This window comes from Capra hircus, chromosome 4, assembly GCF_001704415.2.
Source record: "Capra hircus breed San Clemente chromosome 4, ASM170441v1, whole genome shotgun sequence".
In the NCBI taxonomy this organism is placed as follows: Eukaryota; Metazoa; Chordata; class Mammalia; order Artiodactyla; family Bovidae; genus Capra; species Capra hircus.
In genome coordinates, this window is record NC_030811.1 from 105,359,835 (window position 1) to 105,379,760 (window position 19,926).

At 39.5% G+C, this 19,926-nt stretch overlaps 1 protein-coding gene across 3 annotated transcripts in view; it reads right to left on the bottom strand.

Annotated features, from left to right (window-relative positions):
* C1GALT1 (core 1 synthase, glycoprotein-N-acetylgalactosamine 3-beta-galactosyltransferase 1) overlaps positions 1 to 19,926 on the bottom strand; it is a 51,065-nt gene that overhangs the window by 14,692 nt on the left and 16,447 nt on the right. For all 3 annotated transcript variants that reach the window (XM_018047386.1, XM_018047387.1, XM_018047389.1), the window contains one exon: positions 851 to 1,087. In XM_018047386.1, coding sequence (XP_017902875.1) covers positions 851 to 1,087 — 237 coding nt within the window. The remainder of the gene's footprint in view (positions 1 to 850; positions 1,088 to 19,926) is intronic.

Below are 19,926 nucleotides of genomic sequence, written 5' to 3' on the forward strand. Positions count from 1 at the left end.
GCAAACACCCCTTAATGTGGGACCCCGTTGCATCCCAGAATTCCAACCTTTTTTCCAAGCTGCTGTATTTTCTGTCAAATAAATCACCATTTGCAGAGATCTCTGAATTGTGAATGTCTTCTTATACTGTCTGGAACTAGGTTAAGAGAAAGACAGCAAGGAACAGATGGAAACTAAAATTATGAGGGCTGATGACATCACAAAGGCAAAGAAAGAGCCAAAGAACAGAGGCTGAGAGCAAAGCAGCATTCACGGGGCACGGAGAGGACACAGTTGAGAACACCTGGTCGGAGGCAGAGGACCAGGAGAAAGTGAAGTCACGTCATATCGATGTAACACATGCCTGGGTTTCTACTTCCCTAACAGTTTTATGCCTCTCAAAAGGAGAAAAGATTAGTTATGTCAGACACTGATAAAAAGTACATTGAAATTTATATATACCTCTTGAGTTCCTCTAGGAAAACAAGACTAAGCGAAAAACAAGACTAAAACAAGGTAACAGCAAAAACCAAAGACATAGATATGAACCATGAAAACAAAATTTAAATTTTCAGAACTAAATCTAACCTGAAAGTTTTGCCTTTCCCTAAGTTATGTTTTCTGAACTATTTATATTTGAAAATAAATTCAAAATTAATATCTTACATCCTAAATAAATCTGGGTTTTAGTAATTTTTTTCTCCTGAGGTAAACAAAGAATTGTTCTTTAATATCTGGAGTTAAGCTCATTTCCATCAAAAGATACAGTGATAAAATAAGATTCATATAAGCAACTTTTTCTAATTCTCTCAACACTTAAACATATTGAAAGATACAGTTTCTATTTACTCCTTAATACAGTACACCATACCTTTATGTTGGCTGGCATCTGCATCGAAGTTCATCTGTCCTTCTAGATGGTTCTGTTCACTGTCATCTGAATGCCTAGCGTGAGGATCATTATGAAGAATACTAGGCTGGATGTCCTTCTGTTCTTCCAACAAAATACTAAGCAGCTGGGAGCATAAAACAAATCCGACTGCTGATCCACAGAGGAAGGTTAAAATATTCAGCCAAGATTTAGAGGCCATTTCCCGAAAATGTATTTCTGTAAGAAAAAAGTTATTACGGTGTTATAAATTATAAAGTAATACACATACCAAGAGGACTGGTAACTGTTAGCTATGTAACTGACGCTGCTTTAGTTGCTAAGGCGCGTCTAACGCTTTGCAGCCCTATGGACTGTGGTGGCGCTGGTGGTCAGGACCCTGCCTGTGATGCAGGAGACAGAAGAGACGCAGCTTTGCTCCCCGCGCCGGGAAGACCGTGAGGAGGGCATGACAACCCACTTCAGCACTCCTGCCTGGAGAATTCCACGGACAGAGGAGGCTGGCGGGCTACAGTCCATGGGGTTGCACAGAGCTGGACACAACTGAAGTGACTTAGCAGCTGAATTGTAACCCACCAGGCTCCTCTCTTCATAGCATTTCCCAGGCAAGGATACTAGACTGGGTTGCCATTTCCTTCTCTAGGAGATCTTCCTGATCTTGGAATGAAAATTCCTTTATAAGGAGAACATTTCTAAGAGTATTTACCTTTCATCCCTCTATTTGCTGCTGAAACACACATTATGGACAGTTCGATAAAATAAATGAGTAGCAACTAGGAGGATCACTGTTGGGGTGGGACACAGGTAAATATGTCTGTATTTGCACACAGAATTACCTATTCTTCTCACCAAGATCCTCCATGGATCCAAGCCAGAGTGCCACATTCTTTTTTTTTGTTTGCTATCAAAGTACTTATATATACTTTTTTTTCTCTACGTACTCTAATAAGGGGGTCAGCAATTTTTTTCTATAAAGAATTAGAAATAAAATACTTAAGGATTTGTGGACCACAGATGGTCTTTTGTATATTATCTTTCTTCCTTTTTATTAAACAACCTTTAAAAATGTAAGAAACAGTCTTAGCTTGTGAAGGCTAGAGTCAGCACTGTTTCAGGACCTTCAGGCCAAACCTATCTGCCACCTGATTTTGTAAATGAAGTTTAACTGGAACATACCCAGGCCCAATCTGGAGAATGGCTGCTTCTGCTCTACAACAGCAAAGCTGAGTAGCGGCGGCAGCAGCAGTAAGTCCCACAAAGCCTCATCTAGGCCTTTAAAGAAAAAGGTTGCCAACCCCTGTGCCCCAATACCCAGGGTTCACTGCAGTGTTGGATGCGGCCACCCTCTGCTCACTGCTTTTCACTGTTATCCCACTGGGCTCCAAGACCCTGAACAGCTTCTACATATCACTAGGATTAAGGAGGGTGCCTGGACAGTGGCTGCTGGATAAATGCCTGCTGAACTGCCTGACAACCAAAAGGGTCCATTTTAAGGGTTTGCTAATAATTACTACATGTTGAACTTATAGATTCCTATGAGAACAGTCCTAAATCTATAGTTTCCAACTCCCCAAGATAATTTTTTTAAATGTTTGCTAAGCATCGACCACATGCCAGATGCAGTCCACACTTCATTCCACTTGAAAAAACTTTTTAATTTCACTCTTCATTCTCACTGTGACCACTGGGCAGGCAAGAGAACAGGAACAGAAAACTGGGACTTCCCTGGTGGTCCAGTGGTTAAGACTCTGCCTGCCAATGCAGACGACACAAGTTCCACCCCTGGTCTGGGAAGATTCCACATGACTCAAGGCACTAAGCCCAGGGGCCACAGCTACTGAGGCCTGCACGCCACAGCCACTGAGCGAGCCTATGTGCTGCAATTACCGAAGCAGGCACACCCCAGAGTCTGTGCTCTGCAACAAGAGAAGCCACCACAATGAGAAGTCCATGCACCGCAACCAGAAAGGAGACCCCCTCAACACAACTAGAGAAAGCCCTCACGCAGCAACAAAGGCCCAGAGCAGCCATAAAATGAATAAATCACTTAAAAAGGGAAAACAGAAAAAATTTTAAACCTAACTCGCACAGGCTGACACCATTGATAAAAGCTATGACTTGAACCCAAGTCTGTCTGCTTAAAAAGTCAGCGCTCTTCCCACTGCGTTTCTCAGACTCTTTACCCTCTCACCACCAACAGCACAGGACAATGGACGTGTGTAGTGAAGGCAGGGGTCTGGGAAATATGACCATCAAAATAAAAATTGTTCTGAAATATTCTGTAAAACAAACCAATGATCACCACTGGAACAACAAACAACTTCATGCGGTTATCAGCTAGGTTTTTTAAAACTAAACCTAAGTACAACCAGCAAAACTGAACAAAATGTAAAAAGATGTAAGTCTGGTGACAGTGCTAAGATATCAAGGCCATGAGAATTATAGGGGGCTGGGGGAGGCAAGATCTGGAAATAGCAAGAAGCCAAGAAAGGAGGGCTGGACATCTAGCACGGCTTCATTCTTCAAGACAACCACTGACTCTGATAGAGAAAAGAAGAGCTGAGGCAAAGAAGGTAAGGAAGAAACGGAGGCCAACATCTGCCTAAGAGAAGAGGTTCTGGAAAACACTCAGGCTTTTATTTGGACCCTGAAAAGCCACAATCTAGGAACAAGGACGGAGCAGATATTAGGCCAACCTTCACCAGAACTGAAGCCCAAGTTGGAATCATCTTAACCACTGATGGATTAGGGTGATCTGGCCCTAGCCTAACTGCAAACCATAGTCTTCTGGAGAGGTAAAAAATTATGGAGAACTTCAAATTATCATTATAATTTTTTATAGTGATAATGTTCAACCCAATAAAAAAAATAATCAGATATCAAAATTAAAAGCTTGAATGAAGACAGAAAATAGTAGGAAATAGAAACAGACCCACAGGAGACTTAGGTAAGAGATTTTCCTACTAATAACTTTTAGTTAGTCAATAAGTTAAATGACAAGACAAAGATATAAGGTATAGAAAAACACAGATAAAGAGAAAAATTAATAAGCCGAAAACCAGGTCAGAAGAAATTACACAGACTAAAGTACAAAGAGAGACAAAGATGGTAAGTAAAGAATTGAGTGAAAGAAACATAAGAAAGAGGAAAAAAGGTCTAACATATGTGTTAACTGGGATCTTTGAAGAAAAAGAGATAACTGATTGATGAGAAAGCGCATGTGAAGACAAATGACTGAACATTTCCCCAATCTGACAGAAGACTACCAACTCTCAGATTCAGGGGGCTCCATAAGACACACACACACACACACACACAGACACAGACACAGACACACACACCCCTACAAAGAAAACGATACCAAGATAAACCACAGCAGAACTGCCAAAAATCAAAGACAAAGAAAGCATTCTATACCTAGCAAAAATAGCCTTCAAAAATAAACCTGAAAAAGATTAAAAAACAAAAATCAGCTTTATTCTTAAAAGAAATACTAAAAGGAGTTCTTCAGGCAGAAAGAAAAGAATTTTAGATGAAAATTCAGAATCGTAAGAAGTTCAGTTCAGTTCAGTTGCTCAGTCATGTCCGACTCTGCAACCCCATGAATCGCAGCACGCCAGGCCTCCCTGTCCATCACCAACTCCCGGAGTTCACTCAGACTCACGTCCATTGAGTCAGTGATGCCATCCAGCCATCTCATCCTCTGTCGTCCCCTTCTTCTTCTGCCCCCAATCCCTCCCGGCATCAGAGTCTTTTCCAATGAGTCAACTCTTCGCATGAGGTGGCCAAAGTACTGGAGTTTCAGCTTTAGCATCAGTCCCTCCAAAGAAATCCCAGGGCTGATCTCCTTCAGAATGGACTGGTTGGATCTCCTTGCAGTCCAAGGGACTCTCAAGAGTCTTCTCCAACACCACAGTTCAAAAGCATCAATTCTTTGGTGCTCAGCTTTCTTCACAGTCCAACTCTCACATCCATACATGACCACTGGAAAAACCATAGCCTTGACTAGACGGACCTTAGTCAGCAAAGTAATGTCTCTGCTTTTGAATATGCTATCTAGGTTGGTCATAACTTTTCTTCCAAGGAGTAAGTGTCTTTTAATTTCATGGCTGCAGTCACCATCTGCAGTGATTTTGGAGCCCCCCAAAATAAAGTCTGACACTGTTTCCACTGTTTCCCTATCTATTTTCCATGAAGTGATGGAAGGGTGAACCATAAAAACTTCCTCTATGTGATGATGTGTACGTGACTGTTTGCAGCCCTATGTGCTGTAGCCAGCTAGGCTCCTCTCTCCACGGGATTCTCCAGGCAACAATACTGGAGTGGCTTGTCATGCCTTTTTCCAGGGGCTCTTCCTAACTCAGGAATCGAACCTACGTCTCTTACGCATCTCCTGTTTTAACACGTAGGTTTTTTTTTTTAACCACTAGTGCCACCTGGGATTTCATATATATACTGCTAAGTAAATAAAAATGAATATTGGCTAGATAAAACATTAAAATGTTCCCACAAGGCATTGTTAGCATTATCATTAAAATAAATGACAAAACTGGCACAAAAACTGTGAGGCTACAAGGAGTTTAAGTGTTCTAAAATCATTTTGTTGTGTAAAAATACTAATATCAGACTTTAAAAAACTAGGAGAGTATAATAGAAGGACTATTGTAATCATTAAAAAAAGTAAAAATATGTAAGTAAAACTCTAACAGAAAAAACTAAAACAACACTTAATGATTAATACTTTAATCAAAGGTATTTTCAAGGCAAGAAAAAAAGAAGGAATGGATAAAAATAAATGAGACAGAAAGAAAACAAATAATAATATGACTGACTTAAACACAAATTTATTTGGCAATGGCATTAACTGTAAAAAGACTAAAATGTGAATTCAAAGATAAAGATTACCTACCAGTCTAGAAGAAAAATAAACCCAAGTATATGCTGCTTACAAGAGACATACATTAAATATATACGGAAGTTAAGAGCAAAAGGATGGGAAAAGATATGTTATTCAAACACCTATAAAAAGAAAATATTTTATAATCAGATAAAACAAATGAGTAGTGGCTACATGATGTTGTCTTCAAGATATTAATTCTACATTTATGATTTACATACTTTTCTATATTAATATTTATTAGGAAAAGCTTTGTATAAAATACTTTCATATGACCTTTTGTTTTATCCCATTTAATACATATTTGCTCTATGCATGTTTGACATGGAAATATCTTTTCCAGTGGGGCTCCCCTGATAGCTCAGATGGTAAAGAATCTGCCTGCAATGCAGGAGACCCTGGGTTGATTCCTGGGCCTATACTATGCTTATTCTACATCTTGTATCTCAGGCCCTCTTTTGAATAGTAATTCCAATTTGAGAATAATGACACTAAGGGGAAGCAGAGAACACAGTTGCTCAATATCAGAGATGGAAATTACCAATATGAAACTAGTAGGCACTTGTTTTCTTTCTTTGCTTTATCTTAACTGTAACTTCCTGACCTGCATATCAGGAAGCAATAGTTAGAACTGGACATGGAACAACAGACTGGTTCCAAATAGGAAAAGGAGTACGTTAAGGCTGTATATTGTCACCCTGCTTATTTAACTTCTATGCAGAGTACATCATGAGAAACATTGGGCTGGAAGAAGCACAGGCTGGAATCAAGACTGCCAGGAGAAATATCAATAACCTCAGATATGCAGATGACACCACCCTTATGGCAGAAAGTGAAGAGGAACTAAAGAGCCTCTTGATGAAAGTGAAAGAGGAGAGCGAAAAAGTTGGCTTAAAGCTCAACATTCAGAAAACGAAGATCATGGCATCTGGTCCCATCATTTCATGGCAAATAGATGGGGAAACAGTGGAAACAGTGTCAGACTTTATTTTTGGGGGCTCCAAAATCACTGCAGATGGTGACTGCAGCCATGAAATTAAAAGACACTTACTCCTTGGAAGAAAAGTTATGACCAACCAAGATAGCATGTTCAAAAGCAGAGACATTACTTTGCCAACAAAGGTCCGTCTAGTCAAGGCTATGGTTTTTCCTGTGGTCATGTATGGATGTGAGAGTTGGACTGTGAAGAAGGCTGAGCGCCGAAGAATTGATGCTTTTGAACTGTGGTGTTGGAGAAGACTCTTGAGAGTCCCTTGGACTGCAAGGAGATCCAACCAGTCCATTCTGAAGGAGATCAGCCCTGGGATTTCTTTGGAAGGAATGATGCTATAGCTGAAACTCCAGTACTTTGGCCACCTCATGAGAAGAGTTGACTCATTGGAAAAAACTCTGATGCTGGGAGGGATTGGGGGCAGGAGGAGAAGGGGATGACCGAGGATGAGATGGCTGGGTGGCATCACCAACTCATTGGACGTGAGTCTGAATGAACTCCGGGAGTTGGTGATGGACAGGGAGGCCTGGCGTGCTGCGATTCATGGGGTCGCAAAGAGTCGGACGTGACTGAGCGACTGAACTGAACTGAACTGTAACTTTAAGTTCATGCGTAATAAAGCATAGAGGAATACAGATGTCCCGCTCAACTCGCCCATTTAATTTCCCAGAGGAAAGCAGAAACAAGTTTGTCCAGTCTTCCTGCTGTTTTCCCTGAGGGCCAGGGTCCTCAAATTCTCCCTCCTGCAAGAAGTGTAATCTACTATTTTAGGAAAAATATCCTTCCTGCTTTAAATGCTTCTTTTTGAAACTGTAAAATTCTCTAGATTATTTGAAGCCCTGTTCTTTAGACTTTGCTTTAGCCAGAATCTTGGTCTGAGATTACATTTTAAAACGTCTGTTCAATTCTGTTTACTATTATGTGGAGTGTGCATTAATACCTGACCTACAACTGAGGTTAGTGATTTGAAAGCACCATGAATTGAAAACATGAAGCTGAGAGAAGTGAGCGAAAGGTATCAAACTCCAAATTTCTTATAGTAAATATAGAAAGACTGGCTGGGCAACACTGAAGTGGTAAACCAGGAGGAAAGCTACTGAGGTAACATTAGCAGACACTTAAGAAACCGAGACATCGACTAGGAGTCACTCTGCAAGCAAGTCCCCATGTCTTCTGATTCTCCCACTGGCACTGTCTTCTAACACAGTAGTTTCGACTTTTTCTTCTTTTTGTACTGGCTGTGACTTTCCTTAACACCGAATATAATTACGTCACAGCCTCAGGAGGGAACAAATCCAACTGAAATTTCCACGGCTGCAGCATCTACAACTCCAGGTACAGGAAAGCAATAGTTACAATGGTATTCAATAATAGTAACACTCAGACAGAAAGTACTGTGACCGAGATGAGGATGTAAAACTGCAGGGCCAGAGAAAATTCTTATTTCTATCATCATAGCAACTATGAAATGAAGGAAGTGCTGATCGAGCTCCAGTAAGCATGAATACTAACCTGTTACCCAATCATTTCCCAAGATTCTGTGCTTCAAAACAAGCCTACTTTGGCAGCATGGAGGTTTTATTATGTGTAGAAAGCTATGTTATGGGCAGGGTTTTCTTGGTTGAGGTGGCACTTTTTTAGAAAGACACCTGCCGTGGGGTGAATGGAAGGAAAGTTAACTTCTTGATTTTGTAAAATTTGTTTTTAACTTTAAAATATTTTGTGATGCTGTTTGATGCCTGACATAGTCTTACCCTTTCCTGTCTACAGAATTTTCAGCCAGCATAGGTTGGCTTATCCCTACTGCTTTTAGCCCATTTCCTTTCAATTTCAAGGGCTCCTGTCTTACGACTAAATTTCTGTATACCTTTACTTTTCTTTCCTGTTCCTGGCATAAAAGCTATTTCATGTCAGCGGAATGTACCCCAAGCCTCACTCCGATTTTTGGCAAAAAATCATCACCCTCGTTTCTTCAGATTCTTGACAAGTGTGCTGAAGTAGACCACAATGGAGGAAGACATAGCTTACCCAAACCACACTTTCTAGGGGCTTCAATATATATTAAACAGAACAGAGTGCAGGGAAATTATCAATGCCAACCACTTTCCAAATCTTATGCATAATCAGAATCATTTGAGGAGACTTAAAAAATACAGATTTCAGATGCAAAAGTGCTGGAACAACTAAAATTCATAGTTTCACTTTTTAAGGAACAGTTTTGTGCTCTTCCCTGGTTTAAAAAAAAAAAAAATCAAGCAAACACAGAACCACCTGAGAAAGAAACTGCCCCAAATCCCATCACTTAGAAACAATTAACATTAACACTTGGTGAGTACCCTTACACACATGAACAACATCCTTATGAATAACAGAGATGAAAGGACAAGTAATTATACCTAACATTTGGGCCCTGTACTGATAACAGCTTTATATAGATTACCTACAAATCATGAACTAGGGACTATTAATCCCATTTTACAGATGAACTCAGACACAGAGAGATTAGTAAGCATCCCTGGGTCATATTAGCAATTGGAAACAAGAATTCAGATTCTTAACCACTGTACTATCATTTTACAGAATTGGGATTATATTAGTCATGTAACTTTAAAAGATTTAACTTTGAACATCAGCTAAACATGTATAATATGACCTCGCTTCTCTAAACAATCCCAGTAAAGAGAAAGATTATGAAAAACATAAAGCAATCTGAGGCCTTATTTTTATTACATAGTTCAAATTTAGATTGATTTCTTGCTTTGGGAATCAGCACACACACACACACACACACACACACACACACTTCCAATGCAACCAATTTTTGTGAACTACTTTTATTTCATAAAATTTACATAGCTTATATTCTATAAATTACACTGGAATTCCCATGACTGCTTGATCTTAAATATATTTTAAATTGGATTCTATGCTCATTAATAGTTCTTTTATCACAGCTGCTCTAAAGGTGAGTTCTTCATTAATATCACATTTTTGTTGGCTGGGTTTCAGCAAGTAATTTTTGCAATGGCACTCACTGGTGCTATATTCTAAACTCCTGCAGGCTGGAGAATGTTTATTACTGCCTTTATACATGAAGTACAACTTGACTGAGTACAGTCTCTCTTCTTAAAATTCTGTAAGAATCACTCATGGTCTTCCCATTGGTGCTGAAACTGAGGGCAGACTGATCTTTTATCCTTGTAGATAAATGCTCCTCTTTTCCTAAGCTTGCTTTGCAGTCACTCCATTGGTCACTAATGTCCTTCTCACTAAGACTTCAAAGCCGTTTATTACATGAGCAAATCCTTTCTCCAGTTCTTCAGGCTTTAAGAGAGTCGGTGAAATTCACAATAAAGTTCCTAAAATCCTAGACTTTCAGTGATTTTTGTTCTTTAAATTTTAGTACTTTATATTATATCTTGCTAGGGTTGTCAGTCTAGTATTTATAAATCTGTTCTGGATTATCATATTCACTTGTGTCATTTACATATTCAAAATATATTTCTCCCTTCAAACCACATTAAAATGATTTTCAAAAAGTTTTTCCCCCAAACACTTTCCTTGTAAAGTTGGGATGAATCTTATATAGTGTCACAATTATAAATACTTATGGATACACTATATGTGAGGTGCTATTTTGAAACTTTCATGTTTTCTCTGATTCTCCCTCTGATTACCACAGTAGGAAGAATCAGTCAACCTGCATTCAAGACATTATAAAGCTACTGAAAACAAGTACTAAAGAACTGAAATCAATTTTATAGTACTGGTTGGAGGGACAGACTCGTGGATCTATCAATGGAATAGAATAGAGAACCAGACACAGACCACCTAAATATGCTCAACTCACATTTGACAAAGATACAAAAAGCAACTAAATGAAGAAAAGATAAACTTTTTGATAAATGGTGCTGGATATTTCTAGGCAAAAATTAAACCCTGACCCAAATCTCACATATCACATAAAAATTAAATCAAAATGGATTATGGACTTAAATGGTCTTAAATGTAAAATATGCAACTTTCCCTGGTAGCTCAGTTGGTAAAGAATGTGCCTGCAGGGCAGGAGACCCAAGTTCAACCCCTGGGTCGGGAAGATCGCCTAGAGAAGGAAATGGCAACGCACTCCAGTACTCTTCCCCAGGAATTCCACGGACAGAAGAGACTGGTGGGCTACAGTCCATGGGGTCGCAAGAGTGGGACACGACTGAGCAACTAAACCACCAATAAACCACAAATGTAAAACGTGGACTTAAATGTAAAACATGCAACTATAAAATTTTTATAATCGCATGAGAAAAATTTTTATAGTTGCAGAAGAAAAATCTTTGAGTTTGAGAGCTAGGCAAAGAGTTCTTAGACTTGACTCCAAAGGCACAATTCATAAAAGGGAAAAATTGATAAACTTTTGCTCTGTAAAGAACCCTACTGAAAGAATGAAAAGATAAGCTACAAACTGGAAGAAAATACTTACAAATCACATAACTAACAAAGAACTAGCATTTAGAATATATTAAAAAATCCTAAAACAGCAATAAATAAATAAATAAACAATCCAGTCAGAAAATAGGCAAAGGACATGAACAGATATTTCACTGAAGAGGATGTACAGATGACAAGTAAGCACATGAGAAAATGTTCAACTTCATTTAGCAGGAGGAAAAATGCAAATTAAAACCACAATGAGATATCTCTACTTACCCATAAGGATGCCTAAAATAAAAAGTAGTGATACCATCAAACACTGGTGATGTGGAAAAGCTAGATCATTATATATTGCTGGTGAGAATGTAAAATGATGTCCAGTCACTACAGATCAAAGCTAACTATGCAGAGAAAAATATTCTGACCCATAAAACAAACCCAGCCTCTTCTTAAGGTGAACTATTAATCCTGACAGAACGGAAAGCAACAACAAATTTGAATGATATGCCTTCAATCTGGTGAAGCCCCTCTACTGCCTAGAGAGTTTAAAAAAACAATTTTAAAGTCAGAGACAAAGTTCCTAGTTGCAGCTGTCCAAGGTCCCAGTTCCTCAATTTACCTCTCTCAGGTAACTGACTAGAAACAGAAGCTGCCAGCCAGCAGCAGCACAGATCTCTAGCTCAAAATTTAAAGGAAAGATCCAAATGGTGCAATAAAACAATTATCTATATGCAAAAGGAAATAAAGGGCTTCCCAAGTGGCGCAGTAATAAAGAATCTGCCTGCCAATGCAGGAGATACAGGAGACGCAGGTTCAATTCCTGGGTCAGGAAGATCCCCTGGAGTAGGAAATGGCAACCCACTCCACTATTCTTGCCTGGAGAAACATAAGGACAGAGGAGCCTGGTGGGCTACAGTCCATGGGGTCACAAAGAGTCAGATGCAACTGAGCGTGCACGCGTGCACACACACACACACACACACACACAAAAAAAAAGGTAATAAGAGATTTTCATCTACATAATTTTCGAGCAAAGCTACCTGGAATTGATTCTATTTAAAAATGAAAAAGCAGAAATAAAAGGAACCTACATAAAAACCTTGTAGTGGGAAAAAATTTATAAACACAGGATGCAAAAGACAAGGGAAAAGCACAGACCTGAACACTTACTCTACAAAAAAGAGAATTTTAAACTAACTAGGACTATTTTGTAGTTTTTTAGAGACTGAAGGGATTGAAGCAATTATGGAGAAACTGATAGCTATGAAAGATGGGCAAGGAAGAGCCAACAGAGAAATAACTAATTTCTCAAAAGAGAATATAACAAATGAAACTGAAAAAAAAAATGCACTGAAATGAAGGGCATGCATCAAAATATTTAAAGGTCTCACATACAACCAAGAAAAATATAATATAAATAGATGGGGCACTGTTGAGAGATTCTGAACTTCACTTACAAAAAAACAAAACAAAACTCTAGTATCCAGAACAAACCAAGCATGTTAAAGGCCAAAAAAAAAAAAAAAAAAAAAAAGGCAGAAATACAAGGAAAAAATTATTAGGCAGCTTTCTCCTGTGTATCCTTGTATGTCAAAAGAAATGGCGCAAAACTCCCAAGTTTTTGAGGGGAAAAACATGTCCATAGACTTAAATATTCAGCAAATTGTCATTCAAAAATCCATGTAACAGGAAGATATTCTCAAATATGCAAAGGACTTAGTATCCACACATCCTTGGTACATTATCTACTTAAAGATATAATCCAGGGGGACGAAGATGGCAGAGGGGTAAGTGGATGTGGAATACATCTTTCTCCATGGATACATCAGGAATATACTTTCAGACACAGAAGTGCATGCAGAACACCAGCTGAGAAGGGACAGGAGCACCCGACCAGCAGAAAAGAATATATAGACCCACTCAAAATTCTGTAGGACGAAGGAACGGGGGGGGAAACAGGAGTGTTAGCAGGACTGGACCTGCCCTCGGCAGGTGGGGGAACTGAAGCAGGGCTCCGATCCCCAAACTGGGGCAACTGTCTGAGTCAGAGGAGAAACATGTAAAGCTGAGAGTGAAACAGCTGATCTGTGGCAGAGTCAGTCCAGTCCTTGCCACAGCCATACATACCCTAGACGTTGCAGTGTCTGGGAGCTGGAGTTTAGGGATTGTAGAGCAATCCCAGGAGGAGGGCTGCTGTTGACTGCGGAGAGTGGGATGTGAGGGAGGACACCGTGGTGGGAAATGCCTGTGAAGGAAAGCTGGGCAGCCATGGAAGCGAAGCAATACTGCTGAGTCATGCACAGGGGGCGGAGCCATCACCATAGCCTCTGTTCCCCCCACACCCCAACACTGGCAGCTGAACAGTAGAGAAGCTGCCCACCAAACGCCTGACACACTGATCTACAGAGTAGGACCCCAGGTGGCGGCCCCTCTATGTGCCTGATGCACTGAACAACAGAGAGGGACCCCAGGCAAGGGAGCCCTCTAAGTGCCTGAACGGCTGGAGCTACGGAGAAAGACTGGCCAAAGAGGCCTTCTGATAGCCAGCTACAAGAGGCTTGAAAAAAGACTCTGATGGGGCCATAACTCCTGGGGCAGAGGCAGTCGTGTCCCTGCACACTTGGCGCCACCAGGGCCCCAACAAGCCAAGCAGCTGCGCCACCTTCACGCTCAGCACTCACTGGGGCAGAGCTGCCACAGGCAAAAATGTCTTGTGCCTATGCTCACAGGGTGGCTTCAGTAGTGTCTGACTCGTTGTAACCCTGTGGACTGTGGCCTGCCAGGCTTCTCTGTCGGCGGGGGGGGGGGTGGGGGGGGGCGGGTTTCTCCAGGCAAGAATGCTGGAGTGTATTGGCCAATACTGGTTGCCATGCCCTTCTAGAGCACTATATTTCCTGCTGCCCTAGCTGCCAACCCCCCTGAGTACTTGGTGCTGCCAGAACCCCTGTGACCCAAGCAGCCGCACCACCTCCACATCTGGCCGTCCACAGGGGCGGACCCAAGTCCTCCAGGGCAGCCACAGGAGCAAACCCCAGTGGACGACCCATATCCAGAGGTGGAAATAAAATCACAATTGAAACCCAGGGGCAGTGTGGCTAAGAAAGAAGACCCAAAACCCTCCCACCAGCTGTACAGCTGCAGATTAAATCCACATGATCAACCAGGCAGACTCTGTGTCTGTGGAACATATAAAAGGTCATTGATGGACATCTAGGTTGTTTCCATGTCCTGGCTATTATAAACAGTGCTGCGATGAACATTGGGGTACATGTGTCTCTTTCAATTCTGGTTTCCTTGGTGTGTATGCCCAGCAGTGGGATTGCTGGGTCATAAGGCAGCTCTACTTGCAATTTTTTAAGGAATCTCCACACTGTTTTCCATAGTGGCTGTACTAGTTTGCATTCCCACCCACAGTGTAAGAGGGTTCCCTTTTCTCCACATCCTCACCAGCATTTATTGCTTGTAGACTTTTGGATCACAGCCATTCTGACTGGTGTGAAATGGTACCTCATTGTGGTCTTGATTTGCATTTCTCTGATAATGAGTGATGTTGAGCATCTTTTCATGTGTTTGTTAGCCATCTGTATGTCTTCTTTGGAGAAATGCCTATTTAGATCTTTGGCCCATTTTTTGATTGGGTCGTTTATCTTTCTGGAGTTGAGCTGCGTAAGTTGCTTGTATATTTTTGAGATTAGTTGTTTGTCAGTTGCTTCATTTGCTATTGTTTTCTCCCATTCAGAAGGCTGTCTTTTCACCTTACTTATAGTTTCCTTTGTTGTGCAGAAGCTTTTAATTTTAATTAGATCCCATCTGTTTATTTTTGCTTTTATTTCCACTATTCTGGGAGGTGGATCATAGAGTATCCTGCTGTGATTTATGTCGGAGAGTGTTTTGCCTATGTTCTCCTCTAGGAGTACCAATACAGTATTGTAAAGTAAAATAAAGTAAAAATAAAATTTGAAAAAAAAAAGGAAAAGTAGAGATCAGCTAAATGTGAAAATAAAATCAATGGACCTTCAATGCTGTGAATTTAGAATAAATAACATGAATTGAACAACAACAACAAAAAAGGTCATTGAGAGCTCCCATAAAAGAAAAAGCACTAGTTCTGCTAGCTGTGGACATTGCAGGCAAGAACACAGAGTAGGAGCAGATTTGAATCTGAGCTGCCCTCACAGCAGGTTCAGAGATCAATAGTGTTGGAGGCCATCCTAGGGAGGTGAGGTGGACTGTGACTCCCAGCTGGGGAAAGGACTCTGAGAGCAGTGACTCAAGAAAAGCATTTATTATTCTTATGTTTTGACATGTTCTGTAGATTCTTTTGGATTTCTCCTTCTCCCTGCTGCCCCACCCCACCGCCCCTGCCAGCTGTAGTTGTCAATTTCATTGGCACTACAAAATCTAACTAAGTTTTTTCCTTTTTTTCTCAGTCACATTTTTTATTGTTGTTATAAACCTCTGCCTCTATATCAGGCTTTTGCCGTTCTGGGGAGTTTTTTTCCCCTCTATCTTTTTAATTTTAAATTTTAATTTTTTAAACGATTATTATTTTTCTATATTTATTCCTTTGTTTGCTTTTCCTACTGCTGTTTTCCCCTTGCAGTTAATTTTTTAATATATGTAAATCTTGTTTACCTACTTCTATATAACTTTGCATATCTATTCTTTCTTTTTTTTCTTTCCTTTCCTCTCAACATATTTGTTAGTTTTGTTTTCATTGCTTTATTTCCCACTTGGCAACTTGCTTTAGTTTTGTTTTCCAGTTTGTGTTTTAGTTAGTTTTGTTCTTAACTGGTAAATATAATTTTTTATTTTCTTTGTTAACCAGATCAATCTATTGTACTTTATTTTTGTTGAACTGTTTTGACTTTGCTCATGGGTGTTTATGTATATGTGCATATTCCATTATTTTAAATATTATTTGCCTGATTTTGTAACTGCTTGTCTGGGGTTCATCTTTGGTTTCTCATTTTGGGTATTTGTTTTAATCTCACTTAATGCCATAACAAACCACTTGCGGAATCTTCGTTCCTCAGCAGAAATCAAGCCCTGAGCCTTTGGAGTGGGAGCACTGACTCCAAGACCCTAGATCACCAGGGAACTAACCCTACGGGGTATCAAATAGTGAGAACTCACACAAAGGAAACCACTGTAATACAAGACCTGGCATCACCCAGCCACCAGTAGCACCCCATGCAGGATGCCTTGTCTAACCAACAAGCAAAACAAAACTACAAACCCAATCATCAGCAGACAGGATTACCACCTCACTCAGCCTTGCCCATCAGAGGAAAAACAAACAAACAAAAACTCAGCACAAATCTCACCCTGTGAGAAACTTACACAAACCACTGGACCAATTTTAGAGGGGAGAAATCAAAAGAAAGAAAGAATTCAACCTTGAAGCCTGGGAAAAGGAGACCTCAAACACATAAGCTTAAAAAAAATAATGAAAAGGCAGAGAAATACTACACAAATGAAGGAACAAACTAGAAACACAGAAGTCCAAATAAATCAAGAGGAAATAGGCAAACTACCTGAAAAAGAATTTAGAATAATGATAGTAAAGATGATCAAAAACCTGGAAAGCAAAATGGGTAAAATGCAGAAATCAATTTAAAAAGATCTAGAATAATTACAGAATAAACATGCATAAACAACACAATTACTGAAATTAAAAAGACTCTAGAAGGCATCAATAGCAGAATATCTGAAGCAGAAGAACAAATCAGTGAGCTGGAAGATAAAATGGTGGAAATTACTTCTGAAGAGCAGAATGAAGTAAAAAGAATGAAAAGAACTGAGGACAGTCTCAGAGACCTCTGGGACAAAATCAAATGCACCAACATTTGAATAATATGGGTCCTAGAAGAAGAAAAGAAGAAAGGCTATGAGAAAAATTTTGAAGAGATTACATTTGAAAATTTCCCCAACATGGAAAAGGAAATAGTCAATCAAGTCCAACAGGCACAAAGAGTCCCATACAGGATAAGACCAAGGAGAAACACTCCAAGACATACACTTATCAAACTAACAAAGGCTAAACACAAAGAAAGAATATTAAAAGTAGCAAGGGAGAGGCAACAAGTAACATACAAGGGAAACCCCACAGGCTTAACAGCTGATTTTTCAGCAGAAACTCTGCAGGCCAGAAGGGAAAGGGAGTATATATTTAAAGTATTGAAAGGGGAAAACCTACAACCAAGATTACTGTACCCAGCAAGGATCTCATTCAAAATTGATGGAGAAATCAAAAGCTTTTCAGACAAGCAAAACTTAAGAGAATTCAGTACCACCAAACTAGCTTTACAACGAACGTTAAACAGACTTGCATTTCTCTAATAATGAGCAACGTTGAGCATCTTTTCATGTGTTTGTTAGCCATCTTTATGTCTTCTTTGGAGAAATGTCTGTTTAGGTCTTTTTCCCACTTTTTGATCGCGTTTTGTTTTCCTGGTATTGAGTTGTATGAGCTGCTCGTACATTTTGGAAATTAATCCTTTGTCAGTTGTTCCATTTGCTATTATTTTCTCCCATTCTGAGGGATGTCTTTTTACCTTGTATATAGTTTGCTTTGCTGTGCAAAAGCTTTTAAGTTTAATCAGGTCTCACTTCTTTACTTTTGTTTTTACATGTTACTCTAGGAGGTGGGTGGTCATAGAGGATCTTGCTTTGATTTATGTCATCGAGTGTTCTGCCTCTATTTTCCTCTAAGAGTTTTATAGTTTCTGGTCTTACATTTAGGTCTTTAATTCATTTTGAGTTTATCTTTGTGTATGGTGTTAGGAAGCATTCTAATTTCATTCTTTTACGTGTAGCTGTCCAGTTTTCCCAGCACCATTTATTGAAGAGGCTGTCTTTGCCCCACTGTATATTCCTGCCTCCTTTGTCGTGAAGATCTCTATTGTACAGTTCTTCTGTGTATTCTTGCGCCTCTTCTTAACATCTTCTGCCTCTGTCAGGTGCATACAGACTTAACATTTCATTATATCCTTTACTGTGCCCGTCTTTGAAGTGTTCCCTCGGTATCTCTAGTTTTCTTGAAGAGACCTCTAGTCTTTCCCATTCTGTTGTTTTCCTCTATTCCTTTGCACAGATCACTGAGGAAGCCTTTCTTATCTCTCCTTGGTTTTCTTTGGAAATCTGCATTCAAATGGGTATATCTTTCCTTTTTTCCTTTGCCTTTAGCTTCTCTTTCTTTCTCAGCTATTTGTAAGGCCTCCTCAGACAACCATTTTGCTTTTTTGCATTTCTTCTTCTTGGGGATGGTCTTGGTCACTGCTTCCTGTACAATGTCAGAAACCTCCATCCATAGTTCTTCAGGCACTCTGTCTATCAGATCTAATCCCTTGAATCTATCTGTCACTTCCACTGTATAATTGTAAGGGATTTGATACAGGTCATACTTGAATGGTCTATTGGTTTTCCCTACTTTCTTCAATTTAAATCTGAATTTTACAGTAAGGAGGAATGGGCGAATTTAATTCAGATGACCATTATATCTATTACTGTTTGCAAGAATCCCTTAAAAGAAATGGAGGAGCCCTGATAGTCAACAGAAAAGTCCAAAATGCAGTACTTGGGTGCAATTGCAAAAATGACAGAATGATCTCTGTTTGTTTCCAAGACAACCATTCAATATCACAGTAATCCAAGTCTGTGCACCAACCAGTAATGCTGAAGAAGCTAAAGTTGAACGGTTCTATGAAGACCTAGAAGATCTTCTAGAACTAGCACCCTAAAAAGATGTCCTTTCGTTACAGGGGGCTGGAATGCAAAAGCAGGAAGTTTAGAGATACTTGGAGTAACAGGCAAATTTGGCCTTGGAGTACAAAATGAAGCAGGGGAAAAGCTAACAGAGTTTTGCCAAGAGAACATACCAGGTCATAGCAAACACCCTCTTCCACCAACACAAGAGAAGACTCTACACATGGACATCACTAGATGGTCAATCCTGAAATCAGACTGACTATATTCCTTGCAGCCAAAGATGAAGAAGCTCTATACTGTCAGCAAAAACAAAACCGGGAGCTGACTGTGGCTCAGAGTATGAATTCTTTATTGCAAAATGACATGTATAGAGATTTCAGTTATCTTTTAAGTATCTACTCTAAAATATAAATAGCCAGTTAAGAGTCACCAGATATTTTAAAGAAAACCTGTAATATGAAAGAAAAAATTAACATAGTCAAATTTAAAGTAACTTGAAAAGGACTATGTAATGACATGAAAACTTTAAAAAACCCAAAACTATCATCAATATCTTGGAAGATTTTTTAAAAAGTCATGCCATCATATTCTTGAAACAAGAACAAGACACCACCTTAAAATTTTTTTTCCTGACAATAAAAAGTGCAAGGGACTTTCCTGGTAGTCTAGTAGTTGAGACTTTGTCTTCTAATACAATCGATCCCTAGTCAGGAAGCTAAGATCTCACAAGCCTTTCAGCTAAAAAATGGAAACATAAAACAGAAGCAATACTGTAACAAACACAATAAAGACTTCAACATGGTCTGTACCAAATGAAAACAAAAAAGAAAAGTATTTCAAGAAATTAAGATATAAGGAAATCAAAAACCTCAATACAACAGGTTTAGGAAAAATTTAAGAAAATTACCCTAAAAGTAAGCAAAATGGCCAGGTAATAGAAAAACAAGAAAACTGATAGCTAAAGATTAGAGATGTAGGTAAGAGAGAGGATACCAACAACCAAACATTTCAAGGAAATTTCCAGACTGAAAAAAT